This window comes from Spea bombifrons, chromosome 2 (assembly GCF_027358695.1).
Source record: "Spea bombifrons isolate aSpeBom1 chromosome 2, aSpeBom1.2.pri, whole genome shotgun sequence".
In the NCBI taxonomy this organism is placed as follows: domain Eukaryota; kingdom Metazoa; phylum Chordata; class Amphibia; order Anura; family Pelobatidae; genus Spea; species Spea bombifrons.
This window is the reverse complement of record NC_071088.1, coordinates 130,480,301-130,506,393: the sequence shown is the minus strand read 5'-3', so window position 1 is coordinate 130,506,393 and position 26,093 is coordinate 130,480,301. Positions and strand designations below refer to the sequence as shown.

At 39.5% G+C, this 26,093-nt stretch overlaps 1 protein-coding gene across 1 annotated transcript in view; it reads right to left on the bottom strand.

Moving 5' to 3' along the window:
• Positions 1-7,148: 7,148 nt before the first annotated feature.
• The window catches only part of PGR (progesterone receptor), a 34,857-nt gene continuing 15,912 nt past the window's right edge, over positions 7,149-26,093 (bottom strand). The window contains exons 4-8 of the mRNA XM_053457887.1: positions 13,159-13,458; positions 11,486-11,630; positions 10,519-10,649; positions 7,747-7,904; positions 7,149-7,304 (exon numbers count right to left, since the gene is read on the bottom strand). Of these exons, the coding sequence (XP_053313862.1) occupies positions 7,149-7,304; positions 7,747-7,904; positions 10,519-10,649; positions 11,486-11,630; positions 13,159-13,458 (890 nt within the window). The remainder of the gene's footprint in view (positions 7,305-7,746; positions 7,905-10,518; positions 10,650-11,485; positions 11,631-13,158; positions 13,459-26,093) is intronic.

Sequence of the window (26,093 nt, the reverse complement as noted above, 5' to 3'; positions counted from 1 at the left end):
CTTTCCATGTGGTCCTCATAGCAAACTTATAGAGAATTCTTCAGACTCCCCTTACATGCATTTGCCCCCACTCACTCGGTTTTCCCAGAGGGGGTACAACGGGACCCCTGTTCCTGTCACTGGTTGGCTGCTGTCCATCATTATTAACCAGTGACCTTGGAATCCTCATTTTCAGCAAAGGTACCAAGGTCTTAATTACAAACTCAATAAAACATTACATTCGGCATGCATGCCAAGGCTAAGACACGACTTCAATCTATGCATTGAATAGGAACATTGTCCTAAAATGCAGTATATTTAATGGAATAATATGAACAGCTCCCCAAACCAGGCACCCCGCTTCAATGAAGATCACGTCTCCCTAATGGCGAACCTAAAACACACAAAGCACATGCTTCATTGAGAAATCGGGTATAAATTACCTTGAAAATGTAGAAACGTACCTTGAGTTAGCATCTTCCATATCTGTTTCCTGGATATTTGGGGTTCACAGCCCCCACGCTCCCGTATGTATTGGAGAAGAGTTTGTTTGCTTCGCTCTAACCTTAATTTTATTATTATGATGAATTCATGTTAGATTTATATACTAATAATAAAGTCATAATATACCACAGTCAGAGCTTCTTTTCGTACATCTCGTGTAATTACAGATTAAGAAAGGTTGTTCAACGTTATTCAATATTTTCCACTTATGTAGGAACCATAATATCGACTGTAACGGATACAAGGTTGCGTAGTTCCGTTGAATCTTCCAGCACTTGATAAATAATTAGCTTTCTAGCTGAATACATGTGATTTCAATACACTTCACTATTTTGTAAGGGACCCAAAACTTGTCTTTTTATCCTTAAAGTAATGTGTGGTAATGTTTCAATTCTCTTGCGTTTGGTACAATGTAGTTTGGTATGATTGTTTTTTCAAAAGGCATTTAGATATGTTCTCGATTTTGTTGGTAGGAAAACATCATTCTAGTTCACGAAAACCTACGTTGTGTATGTTTTATGTGTTTTTTTTATACAATACACGTTGGACAATATAGACAGCATTCGCCGGGATGACCACGAGCATTCCAAAGTCCTGAAATTCCAAAAAATTCTCTTGGTGTAAAGTGTTTCCTTGTAAGGACTGTTTTCTGAAAATCAAGCCTGGTATCCTTTTCATAGCATTGGTGCCTGCAATACAAGCAGCTATAGGCAGAAGAACGCAAGCAGAACTTGTGATTGTCCTGGGGGTCTCCCATTAATGTGTAATTTATATGCCAGATTATTATACTCGACAGCTCAGCTTTATGAACATCGTCATGGAAAAAGGCATTATAGTTGATTTTTATTGCAAACAAAGCAAGGCAAGAAGGCTATAAAAATTGTGGTTTTTGGCAGTAAATACATTTTTGTTATATCTATCTCCAGTTTTTATACAATATCATATTTTTTTCGGCTCCTCCAAAAACTACACATTCACCGACAGAGCGTAAAAGCTGCCTAGATGTCGTATTAACTTATTATATGGAAGAGGCAGTTTCTCTCCAAACTTCCCAGGGCTGCCTTAGCCTGGAGCTCTCCTGCTCCATATGGATGGAAGAGTTGATGTGGGCCGAGTACATAGTTATTACTGTATTTCCCCATGTATAAGACGCACCCGTATTTTTGGGGGCCAAAATGTAAAAAAATATAAAAAAATATTACATAAAGTTATTGGGCTGGCTGCCGGGCATGAGTCCATATGAGCGTGATTGATGTTGGCTGCTAGCAACTGTTAGCAATCAAACTCCTATCATGCTCAGGCAGCCAGTACATGCACATCACTTTCAGCCTCCCTGCTCCCCCTACACACGGATCCATGCTAACATACATACATACATTTACTCCCCAACCTTTCCTGAACTGCAGATCTTCAGCTGCCACTCGCCAACTTCCGTGGGGGACGCTGTTTCCCCTCTGCCTTGTTCGATGCAGCTGCACAGGAACAGGAACTGAGCGGAGTCATGTGATGCGATGTGCATTCACGTGACTCCACTGGGTTCCTATGCAGCTGCGGTGGATGAAGGTAAGCAGCAGTTAGTTAAAAAAAAATTAAGAAAAAAAATATATCTACCAAGACTGTATAAGACCCTAATTTTTTCTAAAAAGGTGCGTCTTATACATGGGGAAATACGGTGCTTAAATCACGGGTATTCCTTACTTTGAGATTAAAGTTACATTTTACAGCTTTTTCGATATTCGTGGCTTGTGTAAGGAAATTGGGCGCCATTTTTATCATCTTTATTTACGCAAATACATTGTTGCAAATACAATACGTTTTCTGGAGTCCAGAAGGCTTCCATGTCTCATGAACTAGGAGAGCAGCTTGGTGAGTATTTGAAACATTAGGCGACTAGGTTATTAGGTATGGGGGTTTTACACCATGTAGTAATGATGGCAAAGTTACTAAATTACTACCGCAATGTGTAAGAAACATCCTGACCACAACAAATATCTTCACCAATCCAGCTCCTTCCATCAGTTATGGATATTTACCTGTCACATCATACAGCCATCCAATCTTCAAAGACTTCCGTCTGCTGTACCACCGCTTACTGGCACCTCAACCTGAAACAGAAGAAATGGGCAATCTCCGCCAGAATGATTCTGTATCTTGTTCGGGTTACAGCTGTCTGCTGGGATGCTTCTTCCAAAATGCTCAGGCACGACTCTACACACTCGATCTACAGACCTCAATCACTGCTGATGAGGAGTCCTTGACCTTTCACATCTAGAACTGAACTCAAAAAAACAAACTAAATGCAGTCTTGAATATATCCAGCTATGTGCTTAGAGGTTCACCATCTACTGGTTACTACATGATAGCTGCAGGTAAGCAGCAGAAGTTAGTTATCCCAGAAGGGGAAATTTTGGTAACACAAAAATAATCCACTGAAACGATGATTAAAACGATGGGAAAATAAAAGTCCTATCCTGCAGAGGTTGGACAGAAAATGACGTCTGCCTGTGAGGCACAAACTGAAAATTTGGACCATCACATGGACCAGTTCACCCAGGTCCTGCAGACTTTTCGGTCTAGTACATGCCCTGGCGTCCATTGCCACCGCTCCTCCAGTACAGCCAGGTGCAGTCTATATGTCTACCTCCTTCTGCCCCGGTATGAAAGGGATCTGATCGGGTGCCGAGGATCGCCTGAACCAGTGCTCCAAACCATTTGAAAAGTCTCCTCACCTTTTTCCATCAGACTTTTATACCCTTTGTCTCTTTCACAGTGTAACATTGTCCACCAAGGTTAATCCCCTGTGCGTGGAGGCCGTTGATGGACGACCTCTGCATCTTGCCACCATTACTTAAAAGACTTTGCCCTTGCGCACCCACGTGAGGGCTCTTCACTTGAAACTACTAACATTAAATGTGATTTTGTACTTCACGGAAAATTCATCCGCCATTCCACCTCTCCTGCTGTGACCAAAAAGGATAGCACCTTGAGACCTTAATCTTATTACCATAAAAAAATACCCTATTCTGTTGATTCCAGAGTTGTTTGACAAACTCTGAGGTTCCCACATCTTCACTCAATTAGATCTTCGACTGATTCAGAATTCGCTAGGGAGTTTGTAAATAAGTGCTTTAGGGACTAGTATGTAAAAAAGTGATTTAGAGACAAATTCTAATTCACCCCCAACATTCCGAGGGGTCTAGTTGGGAATATATCTAAACTAGCACTAAACACTCACACAGAAGTAACGTGAATATAACTTTGTATTGCACAATAAAACAGTACTATTACCGTGAGCATGTGTAAAGGGTTTTGCAATCCCTCAAAGAGAACAGACTGTACGCCAAGCTAGAAAAGTGTGAAGAATAGGCGCGGCACAACAATGGCACCATGGCATTTGGGGCTGGTCTTTAATATTGTCCAATTCTGTATTTTTCCCAGTTCAGCTCTACAGGAAAAGTCAGCATTTTGTGAACAGATCCCCTGCTGCTAAAAAGCAAAAATGTCCATTATTCACATTCTACAAGAAACTAATGGAGAATGTGCAGTCGGCAGCACAGGGGTGATAGTTTGTGACATTTACAACATGATTATCATTTACTTTCCGTTTTGTTAATATCTCTTCACATGATTATCAAACGAATAAAACAAACAGACCATAAGAACAATGACGGCAAAGAAAGCTGCTTTTAATTTGTTTCGTTTCTACAGTTTACACGGCACTGGTTTAGTACCAGATTTGTGTGTGAATTTTCTGAAGAATGAGCGATGCTTGTTCATTTTTGGATGGTGTTACCCTTTGTCTGCAGGCAGACCATCTCCAGATCTGGAAAAAGAAAAAGCAAATTAATTTAGCTCCCTTACAATGATCATAGATTACATTATTGTTTTGATAATTGTATATATTTTAATAAAACAATAATATATATATATATATATATATATATATATAAACACTGTCTATACAATATATATATATATATGTATGTATGTATATATATGTATATATATATATATATATATATATATATATATATATATATACACACTATATATATATAAACTAGGGTCTTTATAAATCGAAAAACTGCATATTAGGGAAAACCTTATACAAAAAAAATACTTTGATGGATTAGGAAATGAAATGTGGATTTGAAATTGAAAGACATTCCATTAAAACACAACTCCAAAGTTTGCAGGTAATTGAAAGGTTATATTTCAAAAGTATATTTCTATAAGAAAGAAAGAACAAAGGAATAAACCCAAAGAACAAATTCTTAGTTCAGTAATTGGATCATGAGTAGTTTAAATAAAAATTGGATCAAAGTTTAAATAAAAATGAATTCTGAGAAAGACAAACTGATTCTTATCTCTGCTCTAGTACTGAATCAACACTTCAAAATGAAGAAGAAAATGTAGCCTAAACACTGATGTTAATCCAGACTTAAAACAAGAAAGAACAGTAATTCAGGCACAATCACTGGCTGGGTGTTCATTGGCAATGCAAATATTATCGACTAAATATACATTTTATATGTTTGATAAAAAGGTGGTTTGGTTATTCTAATCGGTTTTACCATGGACATGGAGTGAATGAGAGGGTAAGGGAAGGACGAGTATGAATGTATGTATGTTACAGTGAGAGTATGTTACAGTGAGAGTATGTTACAGTGAGAGTACGTATTTGAAGATTTCTATTTTTATAGTAAATTACTATTTTACCTCTAGAAGACTGTGATTTGTAGTAGCAAAACTAGCATATGATGACCTTCACCTTATCTTACGTAAGACAACAGCTCAAGAAGCATAGAAGGACAATAACTTAACAAAAGGGGAGAAAAAAAACTCCATGGGGACATGTTCTCATCCAAGATAGTTAAGACAACTAAGATAGCTGTTTCCAGGGGAGAGAGAGATGATATCATTTAACCAAGAGGACAAGCTGAGTAAAATTGTGTCCCAAACAAAATTTTGGAGACAATATAAAGCACATACAGTAGCTTAGAAAGAATCCAGTCAGTGGGCAATTGCTGCCTCTAGTCTATGTAACACTGGTGGCTGTATGTGGAATTGCAGTGGCCTCAAATCTTCAACTCAGAAAACCCAAAGGGTTCAACTGCCTCCCTGCCCCCCTTGGCAGCGATCCCCTGGCTGCTTCCATTGTATACACATAATGTGAGTTTCTAGTACATGCATTGATTTAACTATTAGGTTTTATTTAGTGAACTAGGAGTGTTCCTTCTATTGTTATTTAAAGGAGACTTTCATGGCATCAGGAACATCATAAACAAAAAATCATCATTTAATGGTGTCAGATTTTTTTCTTGTTTTTGCAATATCTAAATCTAGAATTAAGTTGTGCCATAGAAGAGGAGGGCATTGATTTTTTTTTTTTTACTATTATCCAAAGTTTTTTGATAAAACAAAAGAGGTTTATGGCACAGAACAGTATCTTTAATGAGCAGTGGGGATATGAAGTTATGTTTCTGTGTCAGTACAGGACTTAACACCAAGCCGATTGGAAAATAATGGCACATGCTAAGATACTTATTAATAATAGCTTTATTATATAAATCCCAATAAATAATGCAATATATGAGAATCCCTGGGAACCCGGAATCTTTGGATGAAGTGCTGCTTGCCTAGGTCACTTTCCTCTTTCTATGGACAGCGAAGCTGTGTTTGGCCACACCCACTCCCTGCCTACTGCCATTCTTACTTCCTGCCTGCTTCAGGATGCATGAGGCAGGCACCACTCTACTGTAGGTAGACCCGTCCCTATGCGTGGCTATCCCTCCGCATGCACAACTACCTCTATGCTTCCAACTGTGTGGGAACAGTTTGGGGAAGGCCCTTTTCTATTCAAGCATGACTGCGCTCCAGAGCACAAAGCAAGGTCCATAAAGACATGGTTTGATGAGTCTGGTGTGGAAGAACTTGACCGGCCGCACAGAGCCCTGACCTCAACCCCATCAAACACTTTTGGGATGAACTGGAACGGAGATTGCGAGCCAGGCCTTCTCGTCTAACATCAGTGTCTGATCTCACAAATCCTCTTGATGAATGGGCAAAAATTCCCACAGAAACATTCAAAAATTTTGTGTAAACCCTTTGCAGAAGAATGGAAGCTGTGATAGCTGCAATCGGGGGGACAACTACATATCAATGTCTATGTCTATGTATTTAGAATGTAACGTCATAAAAGTCCCTGTTGGTGTAATAGTAAGGTGTCTATAGTGTGGGTATGTGCTTAATATCTGTGCCTCATAAAACATGCTTTGAGATGGACTATGTGGTGGAATGACAACCAATTATCCTAGCTATATTAGAATGTTGTTATTAAGGTCACATGGAGGTTTCCCCACCAACCAAGATCTGAAATCAGACAGAGTAAAGTCTATGTATCCCCAAAAGTATGCCAACTATTCTAAATGAAAGGTAGAAATGACTTATTTAAAGTAGGCTATTTTAAAGAATTAGTACCTCTTTAAATGAAACCAGGCTGGTCTTTTACATGTATGAAAACGTTTTCACACGTATACAATAAACCAAAGAGCAAAAAACATGAAGTAAAAAAAAAAAAATTACAATAAATATCTGCTCAAACATTGTTATCCAATAAATAAAAATGAAAATAATGGATTTTGGGCAAAATAAAAAAAAGACATTCACTTTTTGTGGAACACAAGTGGCTTCACCATCCCGGCCAGGATTTTGGGTAACTGCGCAGATATCACTTCAGACATCATTTCTGGAAATTCCACACTGAGGGCTCGAGACTGAAGGAACGTATTCAGACAGTAAAGATGGAGCTGCTTCACTAGCTGTATAAATAATACACAACATAGACGTCAAACATCACAAAATGAAAATGACTGCAAAGTCTTCAGAGCAATTGGATTCTGTGTGTGGTTATATATAATCTTACAATATTGTAATTGTAGCTTCATTCAGGGAGTATTATAATCAAGCTTTGACTGATGATCGGGAAAACTGGGCACATTCCCGTTGGTCCGGTCTCATGTACCTTTATTGCTGCTCACACAACAGATCCTGTCCTTTAGTGTGAGACTGCTGGTTTAACACACACGTCCACAAGCTGCAAACGTCTATGAGCGTACAACTTTAATGCCCATTCCTATCTTTCCAGTTGAAGAAGAGACTTCTGAAGTCTCAAACGCTTATTCCATAACTTTCTGGCCCAACATCAACTTCCTCTAAAGGCTTTAGCTGCACAGATATGAAAGTAGACGGACATGTACTTACTTCATGCATGGAGTCCATTACTTTAGTAAGGTGATAGAATCTCTGTGAACTTGCAACTACTCCTTTATGTCTTAAGCCAATAGCTTTCGCCAATTCTCTTATGTAATTTGACCTCATCTCATCAAAATGACTTTGACTTTTAAGACCTTCCAAAGGAACTGAAATAACAAGCAGTTATTTATGACATAAATGCAAGAGCCTAACTGCTAACATTCCATAAACCTTTTTTAGATTATTTCTGAAGGATCTTGCACGCAGTTAAAATTAAGAGGCGCATTACGCACACACATTTTTTTTATTCATATTGTAAACTATTCCTTCCATCAATAAAATAATAGTCTACTACAAAATAACTGCGGAGGAACCAAGGAATGGAAAAAAGTACAGTAGTGAGCATAAAGAAGAACAATCTAAACAGAAGAAAAATGTAAATCAAGTCAATATTTGATGTGGCCACCCGTTGCCTTCAAAACAGCATCAGTTCTTTTAGGTAGACTTAAACAAAGTCAGGGATTTTGTAAGCATATAGTTAGGTGCATGATTAAATAATGATACCAAACAGGTGCTAGTGATCATGAATTTAATATGTAGGTTGAAGCACAATCATTAACTGAAACAGAAACAGCTGTGTATGAGGAATAAACCTGAAAACTGCTGCAGGACTCAGGACAAATGGTAGCTCTAGCATGGGCAAGGGCTACAAGGAGAGTGAGGGCATATATATAGGCACAGTATAAGGGGAATGAAGTGTACACCCAGCAAATATAACTGGGCACATATTCACCTTTGAAAATATAGGGCAGGCGTTACCCCTCTTTTCTTATATTTGCTGAGAAGTGAGCGCATTTGTACTACAAGGTCACTTGACTGCTGCAGAATGAGAATTCCCCACCATGTATCAGTTGTATAGCGAGGCAAGGTAAGAACAACCGGCAGGTTAGTACCCCAGTGAGTAGGATCAGAGTGCCGGGGACTCAGGGACAGGTGTGACATGATGTTTACTTTCCTTCGCAAACTTAAGACGTCCAGCAGTGCCATCAGCTCAGCATTGGCAGAAGACAGTAGCACCCTGGTACACCCATCTACTATCCAGAGAAGTCTGGTCAGAAGTGGCCTTCATGGAAGACTTGCGACCAAAAAGCCATACTTCTGATGTGGAAACATGGCTAGGTCACTTTTCACCAACACAGAAACTGGGTTGTAGAAAAATGGCAGCAGGTGCTCTGGACAGATGAGTAAAATATGTAAATATTTAGCTGTAGCTGAAGGAAGTTTGTCTGCTGGAGAGCGTTACAAGAATGAGTGTTTGCAGGTTCACGGTGAAACATGGTGGAGGTTCCTTGCATGTTTCTGGAAATTAAGTTGGGCATTTGGTCAGAATGAATGGTCTCCTCAATGCTGAGAAGTCCATGCAGATACTTATCCATCACGCAGGACCATCAGGGAGGCTTCTGACTTGCCCGTCATTTTTTCTGCAGCATGACAGCAACACTAAACATACAGCCAAAGTCACTAAAAATTATCTTCGATATAAAGAAGAACAATAACTCCTGGAAGTCATGGTATGGCCCTCACATGGCACTGATCTCAACATCATTGAGTCTGCCTCGGATTACGTGAAGAGAGAGAAGTAACTGAGGCGCCTAAATCCACACAAGAACTTTGGTTAGTTCTCCAAGATATTTGGAGCAACCTACCTGCTGAGTTCCTTTAAAAATCTGTGTGAGAGCGTACCTAAAGGGTGGTCACGTCAAATAATGATTTGATTTAGATTTTTCTTCTGTTCACTCACTTTGCATTTTTTAAATGATAAAAATAAACCATTAACCTGTATTTTTGAAAACATTCTTACTTTACAGCTGCTTAAAGCTTTTGCATTAAACCGTAAGGCACGTGGGTAGCTGTATATTTCTTTAAACAAATCGTTCTTAATAATTATTCTTAAAGTTTTGAAACTGAGCCAGTTTCATCGTCAAAATGTGATCTGATCTATTTCCTATGACAGAAAATCAAGGCCCTTTAACGGCGTCTATGGTTATTCTTACAGCTGCTGTGATGAATGAATCCTGCTAATCTCAGAAACGGTCTTTATCGACTATTCTTTAATTTAGCAAAAGAAAGGGCTAAGTGTGTCAAATGAAGATTAATGCATCAACGGTTCACTAATTTCAAGGCAGTCATTTAATGATGTTTTATAACTTAATAAAAACATTTTGCTGATTTTAGGAAGGCCATTTCAACGTTCTATTCCTATTCTTTTGCATTTAAAATATTTTATTCTTTTGAATTACTCTGTCATAAAGTAAATTAGGTAGCCTTTTTAATATAAACAGTTTAGGAAAAATCTTCAATAATTAGAAACATGTTTCGTGCTTTCGTAAATTACGAGCTGACGTAAGCTTCCAAAACAAAACGAAAATAATTGCTCTTGTGGCTGTCAACCCAGCCAAGGGAGTATCTAAAGGATCCAAAATGAAACATACAAAGAATAATATGTGCTTAAAAAGAGAATAAAAAATAGTTAATATTGAAAAGGTTAACTTCATTGAACACATCACCTGCTCACATACCTGGGAACTCTGCCTACCCTGGTGGGACGCGGCCAGGACCACCAACTAACGTCGGGGTGGTCCCATATATACTGTATGTATATGCATCACTTATGTTTAAGATGAGAATCCTACATTTTACTTAGGACCCCCCAAAAAACTAAATCCATCCATGCTTATACTGTAACATCAGTTGTTAACGAGGATACATTGTTTCACTTACTTGTATTCAAGAGTAACAGAGCTTTCATGCAAAGAAATTCTTCGTGGGTAACTTGTAATTTTACGAACTCCTGCGGCAGCTGCCACATGGAGAGGCAAAGGGTATAGAACGACGAATCTTTCATTCTTTGTCTAAGAAGAACAGCAGAAAATAAAATAACGTTGGGCTAGGCCTCAATCGCACTCCACCTTCTGCAGTCTGACGGGACCTTCATCTTAGGCCCCACTTTTACAAAATCCGTGAGACTGTGAGGGAGACTGTGACCTACATTGCTTTTACCTTTATTAACTTAATTTATGAAAACTACCTACAGATTTTAGTTTTTTTTATGTTAATTGTTTTCACAATACTTGGTTTAAGACCAAGGGGTTTTTTTGTTTTTTTTTCATTTGAGCTTAGATCTATGGTAAAAGGGGCAAGAAATATTATTATTATTAATATTAGATACACCATCATGACCAGCTTATTGACATTTGCTATGTGTTTGTTGTATATTAATTTAATTAGCCCATCATTTAGCCTGAATAAAATATAAGAAAATAAAACATTTTCCACATATAATAATGTGCATACAACTACATCAGCTGAAGAAAATTAACCACAATTTATTATTTAATTATATATTTTATTTAAAAAATAACCCCACGGGATTTTCATCTATTTTACAAATAACCGAGCAATAAGGTGCACATCACCTTTTCCAATCTCTTGCCTTAAAAGCTTGCACTCTAATACTACTCAGCCACTAAAAGTATCACTTCGACCAGGCTCCACTTATCTTCACACACTCGCGACCCTCGTTTCCATTAAAACCTTGACTTTTTTATTGCATTTCAGCATTTGTGTGATATAACATCTTAAGGTTACTACAGGAAGAGGCAGAAGATAAATGCAGGGACATGACGAAGGCTTTTACAGATGTTGATGATGTGGTTTTCAGTAGTAATGCATCATTTAGAATACTTACTCGTTCAGTATTAAATCCGGTGCAAAGTAGAGCATCTGCCCGCTGACATGTTTGTATGACCTCCATCCCATGGCAAAGACCATCAGGCTCATCCACGAGTATTGCAAAAGAGTAATCTGATCATCAATGTGTAACGTTCTGAACCCTAAAGAAAAAAGACGAATCTCAGAAGAACAGAGAAGAAAAGGAGTTTATTTGGAAGTTCCGGAAAACCACAAACATTAGGAACTAACTTACTGGTGCAGCCAACATAACCGATGTGGTGTCTACACGTGATCTGCTTATGTTAGAAACGAGGAGCCCTCAAAATTCTATAAATCTTACTGTATTTGACTATATCCACCATAAAATCTTACACTGGAGTGAAAATTCCCCATAATGCTGTTGATACATCTTGTACTCCCGATATCGGCTGATACATGGTGTATCACAGCCAAATTTAAACTCAGACGTGGCTCTTTGTTTCCGAGCTGGAAAAGGTGCTACTTTTCACTCATTTTCTGAGACGGAAAAATGTTTTTGCTCATCTCTATCGCTATTACCATAGGGAGCAATGGAATGGCCCAACAAGCAGGATCATTACAATGCTTCCTATGCTGATAAGATATGGTGATAAGATTTTTTTTCTATACAACCTAAATTGTTTCACACCTTTAAATGATTCTGCAGTAAGGGGGTTATTCAACACAAAAGGGCTATTGTCATATTTTTGGGGTTGCATGCTAATTGGGTGTTCCAGTCATCGATGCTCCCATTGTGTCCCTTTGCCTCAGTCCTCATGAATGGCGTCTTAACTGCAGCCCAGGCATCATACGATTATATCCACACACACACACACACACACTCTGGAGTCTATTCAGGTAACTAGCAGTTATCAGGAAAGTTTGTAGGTGATAACTCATTGACTTCACTAGACATTATGAAGGTCCAGCTCCTTTGAACTTCTCCATTAATTAGAATTATGAATTATACAGGGCCACCTAAGCCCTTCTTACTGGGGAAAGCTGCAAAAGGTGGCCTTTTATAATGAATGATGAAGTGAAAAACTAAACTCTCCCACAAACTCTCTAGGGACTAACTCTCTTTGTCTATTGACATACACAACAGTTACACCCTTTCACAGTAACGGCTCACATGGTTGAGGCTGGACATCCACTCGACATTATTCAAGATCATCGGTTAAGCGACTGAATTTAAGAAGAGCTTTATTGCTTTGACTCCGATAGCATACAGTGTTCTACATAGATGCTTTACATGTACAAAGGTACAGACTCTGTGATGTAAATCTCAGAGAGGTTTTATTATCAAAACTATTTTGTGTCTACCGAAGAACATTCGAGTCAGCCTAGTCTTCTCTGCTTCTTGGGTGCGATCTGCTTCGGTAGCCTTAAACCTCTACGTAGCTCCTTATTGGTTCCATACATTTTGCTACATAGATTGCAGACAGCTTCAGGACCCAAATGCTATATCGATGCAGTATCAGATACACCGGGACATTTCTCTGTCTCTAGCTTACAAAAGACTCTGGACATCAGCCGTACCCAAAATCTGTATCTATCTGTTTATCTATCTGTCTTATATTTAATATTTTTTTCTCCCGCACCATTATGCTTTAATAGCCATTCCAAGTATTTATATACCGAGTGTAGCTTATTTCATAAGGATATCCTTACCTGGGAGAGATTTGGACCATTTAACAACACATAAAAGTTGTCGTTCACATAGCTGGTTGAGTCTACTCAGTAATGTGCTTGGGGTTTCTGGTTGTGTATTATCATAACCGGCATACACAACCTCCGGTTCTATGCTTTGTAGGATCTGGAGTAGCTCTGGAACATACTGAATTTCTTGAGCTGATATTCTCCTTGCCAGGATTTGTTGACATTCCACCGGAATAACCATTGGTTGTTGAAGGACAACAGCATCTGTCTCTCTCCCAGTTTTCATTTTGCTAAACTTTTTAAACTTTCGACCTAAAAAAAAAAAAGTGGAAAAAACATTGTTTTAACAGATAGGGGATCTTTTATAAATTGCTCTAAGTGATGGAAAGGAAGACAAGATGCAATTGGCCTCATCTCTTTTTTCAGTTGTTTAGTCTTAAAAATAATAAAAAGTAATAAGAAAAAAATACTAGCACCGTTAAATAAAACCAAACACCAAATAAGCCGAAATAAACTAAGCCTATGTTTTAAGGTCTCTAATTTTGAGCCCCAGTTGGATCCAACAAATATCCATCAGATGACTTTGGAATGTTTTGGGCAGGTACCACGTGTGTCCTGACTCCCATCACGTTTCCACGTGCACCTATTCCAGTGAATGAAAAGATGGTCGCATTATACAGTTTCTGGTGATTTCCCCAGTGGCTTAGATCTTACTTATTCTGCTCCACCGATGTGGTTCGGTGTGTCCACTGGTGACCAAAAGATCCCAAATTTGATATCCCACCCATGTACCTAATTTCAAAGGGAATAATGCCCAGAAATACGGTGTACAAAGATTTTCAGAGGCAAAGGGGCATTGGAATGGCTACTTGTCACAGCAGAATCCTCCATTCCCATTACTCCATTCCAACAATGGTATCCACAATAGGGGGGATGCTTTGTTGTGAGATATAGATTAGCAAACCCTCTTCTGAGGTCATACATGTCTCCGAAGTATAGAAGAACCAAGTCTATTTCCTCAAACCAAATAAAATTCTAGGGAATGTTGTAACTGGTCCACTAAATCCATACCTCTGTTCCCTTGGTCAGGCTCATAATCCACCTACTCAACGTAAAATGTAACCCTTTTAAAACTAAATGCACATTAGAAACAACAATCCTAGTAATGTTGAATGCCTCATTGATTTATAATTTTATAATTTTTTAGGAACGCGTAACTGCCATTTGACGCAAAAGCTGGAACCTATAGAACGTCTCTTAAACATGTTTGTGATGTGAGGTAACCTTCAGAGGTTTGTTTAGAATATTAGAGACCGCAGTTAATGTTTTGTCGAAGAACACCTTTAAAGGACATGCTGCTTCTTATTGGAAAACGTAAAAATAGTTTAGAACTAGATTAATAAACTGAAAAGGGGGAATATGGTACCCACACAGTACACAGAGGCTGATGGTTGGAATAGAATAGTCCAAAACATATATACCGTATTTGCTCGATTATAAGACGAGGTTTTTTCAGAGCTCTGAAAAATACCCCTCGTCTTCTTATCGGGGTCGTCTTCTAATCAGACCTCAAACAGAGGTCTGATTAGGAGACTAAGATCCAGATCCCCCGCACCGCTGCAGGGGACCTGGATCCTCCTGTCTCACCCCCCCCCATCATACACACACTTACCGGTGCTTCCTGCTGTGTTGCCGGGGCAGCGGGTTGACGTCTACGCGATCTGCGTAGACAACGTCCGCTGCAGCCGGAAGGAGGTGTGGCTAGCAGCGGGGGTTATCTGCGTCCGTCGCGTAGACCTTCCCCGACTGTCAGAGATCAGAGCTCCATGCACCGGTGCGGGGAACTCTGATCTCTGACAGCCGGGGAAAGCATACGCGACGGACGCATACAAACCGCCGCTGCCAACTCCACCTCCTTCCGGCTGCAGTGGAAGGCGACGTCAACCCGCTGCCCCGGCTGGAAGCACCGGTAAGAGAGGGCTGAGAGGGGTGAGAGAGAGAGCGTGTGTGTGTGTGTGTGTGTTAGTTAAATGGGGGTATAGGGTGTGTGTGTGTTAAATGGGGGCATAGGGCATTTCTGGAGTGGCGTTAAGGGGGCATTTAATAGAGCACTCTGCCTCCTGAAATGCCTTATACCTCCCTATATGGCACTCTGCCCCATAATATGCCTTTTAACCCCCTAAATGCCAGAGTGGCATATAGGGGTATAAGGCATTTCTGGAGGCAGAGTGCTCTATACAATGCCTTTTAACTCCCTTAATGCCACTCTGCCTCCTGAAATGCCTTATACCTCCCTATATGCCACTCTGCCCCATAATATGCATTTTAACCCCCTAAATGCCAGAATGGGATATAGGGGTATAAGGCATTTCTGGAGGCAGAGTGGCACATAGGGAGTCAAAAGGCATACCATGGGGCACAGTGGCATATAGAGGGTTAAAAGGCATATCATGGGCCACAGTGCCATATTGGAGTGGCAAGCCTGGGGGCAGATGTGCGTAACTGGGGGACAGGTTGGAAAATACAAGAAATAAAAACAAAAAAAATATTTTTCTCAATTATAGCTTTTATTAAAAAAAAATAGTTTACATGAATTAACATTTACTGGTAAAACGTTTTTCCTTTGGGGGTCGTCTTATATTCAGGCTTTTTCTTTTTTTCCTAAGTTAATATTCAGATTTTGGGGGGTCGTCTTATAATCAGGGTCGTCTTATAATCGAGCAAATACGGTAATTCAACATGCAGAAGAAACTAGTAACAAAGTTTGAAAAGCTTTACAGCAGCGTACATATCATTGTTACCCTGTTAACATGTTTCCAGAGGCGCAGCATCAGCAGAGCTCAGTGAATGACATTACAAGATTATCGGCACATTATCGGTCCATCACATATTCCGCCCTCAGCAGATTGCAAGGACAAAATGTATCAGGTAATCGGAAGAAGACAAACACTTACAGTATACGTAAGTAGCGTAACTACTTAACAGCCGTTCAAAGAAAAACTCTATTACTGATTTTAGGAGTCCCAATTAAAGAGACACTCTAGCCATCATACGCAATATTATAGTTAAATACATCTTTAAATTTCCAAGGCAGAAATCTATCATGTTGATTTCAATGGGAGTTTTTTCTGGCACTGATTGGCTGCTTCAAGCATGGAGGAGAAGGGAAGCCGGGTCTCATTATTCGTTTTTTTTTTAATCAATGCAATAAAGTACTTTAACATGCATTATTTTCGGGGGATGTCATATTGTCCATCTAAATGTTCGTATACTATATGCTGTCATTATAACAAGTTGGTATTTTATTTTACTGGCTATGAAATTTTAATTTCGCTTTCCTGGATCTGCAGACATTCCAAATGTATCTCCATCTTTATATGCAAGGTATAAGTGGTCTTTTGTAATGGAAATCGGTTTTAATGCTGCCCGTACCAAAAAGGTAGAGAGATGATAGACAGAAATATAGATTATAAAGACAGAACCTGAGTTACATGACCTCCCCCGGGTTAGCCCCCCCATATTAAATTTTTTTACAAAAGATCATGGCATTTGTTAGATCTTTGTTAGATCAGGTTTGATCAACTGTTTTTTTCGTTAGATCAACTCTAAAATAGGCAATATTAACAATCTTTTTCAGGGGGGGCTAACCCGTAGCCAGCCCCCCCTCAACAAAAATTTCAACAAAATGTTACTGATTATGATAGCTCTACGTTAGATCAGGTTTGATCAGACAAAATTTTTGTTAGATCTAGTCTAATTACTGAGATATTGCATATTTAATGAGGGGGGGCTGGCCCCCCCTCAACTGAAATTTGGATTTTTTTTAATGGATCTTGGTAGATATTCGTTAGATCAGGTTAGATCAACTGTTTTTTTCGTTAGATCTACCACGCAGGAGGCGGAATTCACAATCCTATTTTGTGTGCGGGGGATGGGTACACATACGGTCTGGCCCCCCCTCAACTGAAATTTGGATTTTTTTTTATGGATCTTGGTAGATATTCGTTAGATCAGGTTAGATCAACTGTTTTTTCGTTAGATCTATCTACTCACAATCTTCTTTTGATTTTACATATCCATGCCTGTTCATTTGCACATCAAGCCACAGGTGCATACCTCTCAACTGTCTCGATTAATGCAGTACAGTCACGATTTGGAGGCTCTGTCCCGCTGAGCTTTACCTCTGTTCCATGGAATTCGGGATTCAGAATCCTGCGGGTCCTGATCGTGTTCTCTGGTGCCCGGGTCACCAGAAAACGACTACTGGACATGCTCAGCATTGTACGCATGCGCAGTAACACTGCCAGCTTCAGTGACAGCACTAGCGCGCATGCGCGGTAGCGCTGACACTCTGATCTTCACAGTTTAGGAAGAGTGATGGCAGCAATGCACATGCGCGCCAGCGTCCCAATTTGCCGAGATGTTGGGAGGTATGAGGTGATGTCATAAATAACAGACTCCACAGACACATTTAAAACACATTTTTCTCCGAATTTAGGCATTTTCTTGCAGTTTGCCTAACACAATGTATAGATAACTTTCAATATTTTTTATTCTCTGCATTCACAGTATGTGTACCCATCCCCCGCACACAAAATAGGATTGTGAATACCGCCTCCTGCGTGGTAGATCTAACGAAAAAAACAGTTGATCTAACCTGATCTAACGAATATCTACCAAGATCCATTTAAAAAAATCCAAATTTCAGTTGAGGGGGGGCCAGACCGTATGTGTACCCATCCCCCGCACACAAAATAGGATTGTGAATACCGCCTCCTGCGTGGTAGATCTAACGAAAAAAACAGTTGATCTAACCTGATCTAACGAATATCTACCAAGATCCATTAAAAAAAATCCAAATTTCAGTTGAGGGGGGGCCAGACTGTATGTGTACCCATCCCCCGCACACCAAATAGGATTGTGAATACCGCCTCCTGCGTGGTAGATCTAACAGAAAAAACAGTTGATCTAACCTGATCTAACGAATATCTACCAAGATCCATTAAAAAAAATCCAAATTTCAGTTTAGGGGGGGCCAGACCGTATGTGTACCCATCCCCCGCACACAAAATAGGATTGTGAATACCGCCTCCTGCGTGGTAGATCTAACGAAAAAAGCTGTTGATCTAACCTGATCTAACGAATATCTACCAAGATCCATTAAAAAAAATCCAAATTTCAGTTTAGGGGGGGCCAGACCGTATGTGTACCCATCCCCCGCACACAAAATAGGATTGTGAATACCGCCTCCTGCGTGGTAGATCTAACGAAAAAAGCTGTTGATCTAACCTGATCTAACGAATATCTACCAAGATCCATTAAAAAAAATCCAAATTTTAGTTGAGGGGGGGCCAGCCCCTATGTATACCCATCACCCGCACACAAAATAGGATTGTGAATACCGCCTCCTGCGTGGTAGATCTAACGAAAAAAACAGTTGATCTAACCTGATCTAACGAATATCTACCAAGATCCATTTAAAAAAATCCAAATTTCAGTTGAGGGGGGGCCAGACCGTATGTGTACCCATCCCCCGCACACCAAATAGGATTGTGAATACCGCCTCCTGCGTGGTAGATCTAACGAAAATAACAGTTGATCTAACCTGATCTAACGAATATCTACCAAGATCCATTAAAAAAAATCCAAATTTCGGTTGAGGGGGGGGGCCAGACCGTATGTGTACCCATCACCCGCACACAAAATAGGATTGTGAATACCGCCTCCTGCGTGATAGATCTAACGAAAAAAACTGTTGATCTAACCTGATCTAACGAATATCTACCAAGATCCATTAAAAAAAATCCAAATTTCAGTTGAGGGGGGCCAGCCCCCCTCATTAAATATGCAATATCTCAGTAATTAGACTAGATCTAACAAAAATTTTGTCTGATCAAACCTGATCTAACGCGGAGCTATCATAATCAGTAACATTTTGTTGAAATTTTTGTTGAGGGGGGGCTGGCTACGGGTTAGCCCCCCCTGAAAAAGATTGTTAATATTGCCTATTTTAGAGTAGATCTAACGAAAAAAACAGTTGATCAAACCTGATCTAACAAAGATCTAACAAATGCCATGATCTTTTGTAAAAAAATTTAATATGGGGGGGCTAACCCGGGGGAGGTAGTTACATGACCATTCTGCAGCCCTATTAAAGTAAAAATATATATATAAAAAGTGGAGACTAGTATAAAGGGTTAACTGTGTTGGTTCTGGTCCTATGTAAGGCATATATACCCCGTCCTGTCATATAAGCTATATGGCTATACATTATTTAGGGTCGGCTCAGTCCTTCTTGCCGGAGAAACGTGTGTTCATAATGAAAAGAGATCTCCAGCAAACACCACACGCTTTAGTGAATACACCCCTAGGAAAATTTGATTTATCAAGTCAGACCATCCACTTTTGCTATCGACATAGCTAAATCCATCGGTCACGATGTACCGCAACAAGATAATCCAGTCATACAGCTTGGTTTTGTTTTTGTCTTCCCTTCGGTAATTGCCGCAAATGTTTCAGACCCAGCTGTGTCTAATGATTAACTTGAACATAATGACACTCTAATTCATATTAATGTTTCAGGCTTTTAGCTTCACCCAGATTAACCTATTAATAATTCGGAGTGGAGTGCATCAATGCTGATTTTTGGAGGTAGGTAACTTTTTTTTCTCTCTTTGTATAACCTTTGAATATATTTGATTCAGGCCTGAGTCTCTACATCAGGATACATGGGTAGACTAGATGGGCCAAATAGTTATTATCCGATGTATCATTGTACCATAACCGGGCACAGCTTCTCCAGTTAGACACCTTGCTTCTCTGGTCCCGACACGCCCCACTCCCCGCCCATTTCTCCCCTAAATGGAGACGTGTCCTGTGACGACGGCGGGAACACCCACTGACACCAGCGGGACTGCCCGGGGTGTCAGCGGAAACACCCACCGATGTCAGTGTGATGTCATCAGGAAGTGCTGGCTGCGTCCCCAGTGCTGGCTGCAACACCCAGTTTCCCCTAGGTGGCAGCGCATGGGGTAAAACGAGGGGTCAGGCCTAGGGCAATGACCCCAATAAATACTCCACTGTCATTTCCGTTTCAAATAGAATAATATCACACAAAAGCATTCCTTCAAACCAAATCAACCTGATTAACAAATTCAAGCCAATCTAGCTAACTTCTGCTCTGATTTTAATACCAAATATTAATATATTATGTGTTAAATTTTGGCGGGGGTAAGGTTTAAATTTTTAAAAAATAAATCAGGGGTTTCTTTATATATTAGTGACACACGCTTTATATATCGTTCTTGTTTTTTTCTCGAAACCAAAGACTTCTTTTTCAACATTCCTTCCTTCAAAATCCTTGTGAAAGAGAAAACAAATAATGCAGCCAGGATATGAAGGTCACCCTGCCCCGTTACATTGCTTCTGTGAGGCAGAAGTCGTAAACTCCCTTCATTGTAATGGAAAAAAAACATTTCCAATCCTGAAATAAAGCTTTTTGGTAACTTTCACCCAGACGGGTGTAATTCAAAAACAAACACCCCCCCCAAGATTCCTCTATTCTTAATGTAATTGGAGGATCTGTGAACTAAGGCACATGGAATGACTAAGAATCCATGGGTTGATGTGCTTTCCCGATACGCAGAGTCTGATAGTCTTTACAGGTCTGATTCACTTACCCCCAAGTTCAACAAAAGAAAGATTTATATTGGGATTCAACTTTTGGGATGGATTGGTACCATTTAGTAATTCTATATAATAGTTCCAACGAATGCTGTGATATACCCATACCCAGCAAGGAAAGAAGGACAGAGATTTGGATAAAAAAGGCACTAAATAAAGAGACCTGGTAACTATATCTCGGTATATATATATATATATATATATATATATATATAAATATATATAACACTAATTAAATTTACATTATAACCCTACTCTCTACCTGATCTGTTTTCTCATATCCCCAGACCAGCTCTTAACTCAAGCCAAGGGCTTTATTTGCCTTAGCCAACCACTTGTAATGTCCGGGCATACATCCAGCAGTTGGCATTTAATAAAAACAATGAGTATACATACTAATTTAACCTCTTAAGGACAATGGGCGGTCACTAAACCCATTGAAAACAATGCATTTTGAGCCCTTTGTCATTAAGGGGTTAAGTGCGGCCATGCATAAATGTGTGTATTAGCAAACATCCCTATTTAAGAACCACAATATTAAGTGTTGTAAAAGCAGACGTATGAAAGCGATCTATGCTCAGCGTTTAGTATAATGCCAGCTGTTGTCTCCTTTATCAGCAAAATATTTCTTCTAAAATGAATCTGTAAATCCAAGTGAATTGCAATAAAAATGTCCTGAAAAATGCCTCTGATGTTTGCCAAGAACCCCTGCCATACATTCAGTGCACGGTTCAATGCAGCAGAACAATCAGCTTTCGTACAGTGAAGAATAGTGCAGGTAAGAACGTCACAGCCCAAACTTGTAGCAAGACACGTATCATATAACCATCCGGGCAGGAGCAGAGTGTGAAACATTCACTAAATGATTACTCATAGGAAGTCTCGCGCTCAGGGCATCAGTAACCCCCTGAGAAATAACCAAACAGTCCCAAATCAAAACAGTTATACTGCTAATTATTCCCCCTAAATTAACACAGACACTCACACTAACACAACCAGAAACTCACACTTACACACACTAACATACACAGACACAAACATACCAAAAACACATAAAGACTAACATACCCAAACACACGCAAAACTCACCTGCCCTGGTGAAGCCTCAGCCTACCACCCTGAGGTCACGTAACACAATGTCAGGTGACCTCCCTGATTCCTGTCTTCTTCTGGAAATTAGGGACATAAAGAGTTAAATTTAGGACATTTACATCTTTATCCCTACCCTGGAGCATGCTGTTGTCTTTTTTGGGAGGGGGAGTCTTTTTTTGCCTCGTTGTTTTCCCCTGTATCTGCCCATGATTTTACCCGATATACCCTCTTTCCCACACATTTAGTAAGATGTGGAGGTTTTGCTGTCTTTGAAAAGTGTAGGATAATCAGAGACGTATAACGGATAGATCGATGGATAGAGAGCACAAGATAATTCAGTCTTGGTGTTTTAGGGAAATTTATGGTTTCTTGGAAAATATTAACTAGGATAGTCGATTATTTAAGCTGTCTATTACGTGTTTTTTAAATAAGTTTAAATGTTTGGAATAATGAGGTTTTCAAGTATGGGCCACGGGAGGGCTGGCACCATTAAGCCAAAGGGGCAAATCCAGCCAAGTAGCCCAGTAATAAACAGCAGAACACATTTGTCAGACAACAGGCTCAATGTGCACTGTCCAGTCACGTCTAAAACATATTTACAGAAAGAGAATGCATTGAAAGCCCATAAAACAAGCACAGAACGGATCCAGTCAAGATGTAAAGGCTGTCTAAGGTCCTTATTTTTTTTATCCCTGTTGGATACACACTACCATTCAAAAGTTTGGGGTCACATAGAAATGTCCTTATTTTTGAAAGAAAAGCACATTTTGTCCATTAAAATAACATGACATGGATCAGAAATCCAGCGCAGACGGGGTTAATGTTGTAAATTACATTGTAGCTTGGAACAGCTGATTTTTAATGGAATATCTTCACAGGCGTACAGTGACCCTTTATCACTCCCATCACTCCTGTGCTCCAATGGGCCTTTATCACTCCCATCACTCCTGTGCTCCAATGGCCCTTTATCACTCCCATCACTCCTGTGTTCCAATGGCCCTTTATCACTCCCATCACTCCTGTGTTCCAATGGCCCTTTATCACTCCCATCACTCCTGTGTTCCAATGGCACGTTGTGTTCGCTGATCCAAGTTTAAGTTTAAAAGGCTAATTGATCGTTAGAAAACCCTTTTGTTACAGCCAGCAATTTCATTATTTCCCCAAACTTTTGAATGGTGGTGTATGTGGAACTGCAGGTAAAAGGATATGTTTCCGGTAGTGGCCCAGAATTCTGGGGCAATTGCGCTGTCCTGAGCAAGAAGTTATGATGGATTTAAAATCCACAAATAACACGGGCTTCTAATATATTTACATTTCAAATGTGATGTCATAATGCTGACAGTTTAATTAAGTGTAAGGAGCTGTACAAAGCAAGGTTTGGTAAAATGAAAGCCCCTTTTATCTTGCTTTGTAGTTACAGTTTCTCATAATTTGAGAAAAGCATCGAAAACACCAAATTATCAAGTGTATTTCCTTGAGCCAAATGCAAGGAACTTCGTGCCGTGTAAAAAACAAATGCAAAAAACTTCGTGCCGTGCTTTAATATGAAAACTCATTCGAGTGTTTTATGTCTATATTCTGTTTTTATTCACCACTTTGGATCTGAACCAAAAAGCCAGTAAATGTTAAATGTTAAAGGTTAATGATGCAGCACTGAGCTAATAAGGCAGAGATATCAGAGAATCCAAATTAGTACAAAATCAAAAGCAATTTTCTTTAACATTTGCATTAAATAAGTATATTCCTTAAAATGCTATTTATTTCATGCCGCTTAAAGCTGTTTAATTACAAGCAGCAGTTTCCCCACAGCTTAATCTTCTCCTCACCCTATTACTTCTAGATTGTAAGCTTGTGAGCCGGGACCTCTTTACTAATTTATCTGTTAGTCCTAGTTATGTCATTCCTCTTGAATATATACTTGTATGAAACGCTGTGAAAAAAGTTGGCGCTATACAAAAAATATATAATAATGATGGGCTGGTTGAAAAAAAATTGCCCATATATATGCAAAAGGGTAGAAAATCTGAATATGTATATTTGCGAGCAGGGCCGGAATGGGGACGGCAAGGCAGCCAGCGGCCTAGTGACAGTATGGCCGACGGCTGGATATGCGAGTCCACACACTACATTTTTTTCTGCTAACGTAGCATGCGGCTGGGCATATCCAGCAGCTGGCTGCACGCTGCAGCCCCTGATCTGCCACTGGAGCAGGACAGCAGTTCTTCAGCAGCAAAACCAGCTGCAGATCACCCTGTTGGGCTGCACCGTCTTGGTAGTGCATGCAGTGCCTGGTGCTGCACATCTTTAAGAGATGAAGATCCCCTTGACTGATGATCACAGACATTGGGATTAGAAAAACGGTGCTGTAGTGCCCTGTCTGCTGAACACAGAGAAATAAAAAACATTTCTACTGCTTCAAACAATGCATGACCAATACATAAAGAAGATAATTGCATCCTCAGCCGACCAGACTTTTCTGTTAAAATAACTTTTGTTAGGCATAATGTTACTGATTTGTGTGTTTTGCTTTGTCATTGTGTTTAATAAACCCTTTTGGCCTATTTACTACTCCTATGCCTCCATTTTGTTGGGTTTAGTGGGGGGGGGTCAAATACGCGTGCTTCCCCAATTATGTATTATAGAACACACAAGTTACACGTTTTGTTTATGTAGCATCATTCAAAGGTGATAACATTGTTTTGACTTTGTATGGCCAATTCTGCAGAAATATTTCTCAGTACAAGCTGACATATTTGTATAGCCGAGTGAGCGATGTGAACCTGTGACCAAGGGAACAAAACAAACAATACAAGATTCTACTTCTTAAGTGTTACTTTCTGCTGTTGGCTCCACAAAAGAGCGGACAATAACTGGCAGCTTTTGACGCTATGGGATGCAATTATATTGTAAATATTAAGGCTGTAACAGCTAATCGATAAAATCGATAATAATCGATAATGAAAACCGTTGTCAACGATTTTCATTATCGATTAGTTGAATCGATTTTCTAGAATATAAGATGAGGTTTTTTTCCAGATGCTCTGAAAAAATGCTCTGAAAAATACCCCTCATTTTATAATCCGACCTCAAATAGAGGTCAGACTATAACACTAAGATCCAGATCCTCCACAGCGCTGCAGGGGACCCGGATCCTGCTCTCTGGAAGCCGGTGAACATCTGCGCAATCCGCGCACACAATGTCTGCTAGTTTTTATTAAATATGAAAAAAATCTGAAAAATTACTTTTTACTAGTTAAACTTTATTAGGTATTAAAACCTAGTTTGAGAATTGTTGTGCTTTTATTATTATGTCATAGTAAAATTAGAAGGCGATTAGACAAATGACACGTTAATGTAAATTTTAAGTTTCTTATTCCGCTGTATGTTTTTAACACCCAGTTTGTTCATTAAATTATTTTAAATAAACCCAAAATTTGCATATTGTTTTTTGATCCGACTAATCGAAAAAATAATCAGCCAACTAATCGATTATGTAAATAATAGTTAGTTGCAGCCCTTGTAAATAATATATATGTGTTATGTAGTGCTTGTAGAGAAACTGCCCACATGTGCACATTTTTACACTATATGGAAAAAAGTATTGGGACATCTGCCCATTACATCACCTTTGACTTTTATGACATCACATTCTAAATACATAGACATTAAGATGTAGTCCACTGTCCAGGTCACCTAGGTACTGCCAATGATTAACTTATGTTTAAGGTTAGTTTTGCACTCCATCATTAAAGAGGTTAAACAGCCACACACATACCCCCTTTTCTCCTAAAATAATATTCTGCAAACCTTCTCTTAGGTCTCCAGACCTACAGGGTCACATTATGTTATGGCCACCCATAGCACTGTGACGTAGGCTTTTAGTCTTGCCCTGGGGTTGGCAGCCCACCGAGATTTTTTCAGTATCCAGTCCAGCCCTGCTGACCAATTTCATTGAAGAAGCCATTACAGACTATGAAGACTATGAAGCGAACATATACTTTTGAAACTGAAAAGGTATATGTGCTTCTGCTGGTGCTCCCATACAGTTTGCTTTTCCTGCTATTATTTCATAAACCCTGGCACAAAACGCGCTAATAACATATAATCAGCAAGCAGGCAGAATTTCCTTTTCTTGGACTCTGGGAGGCTTTCCTTTGTGTGTTTATAATTGA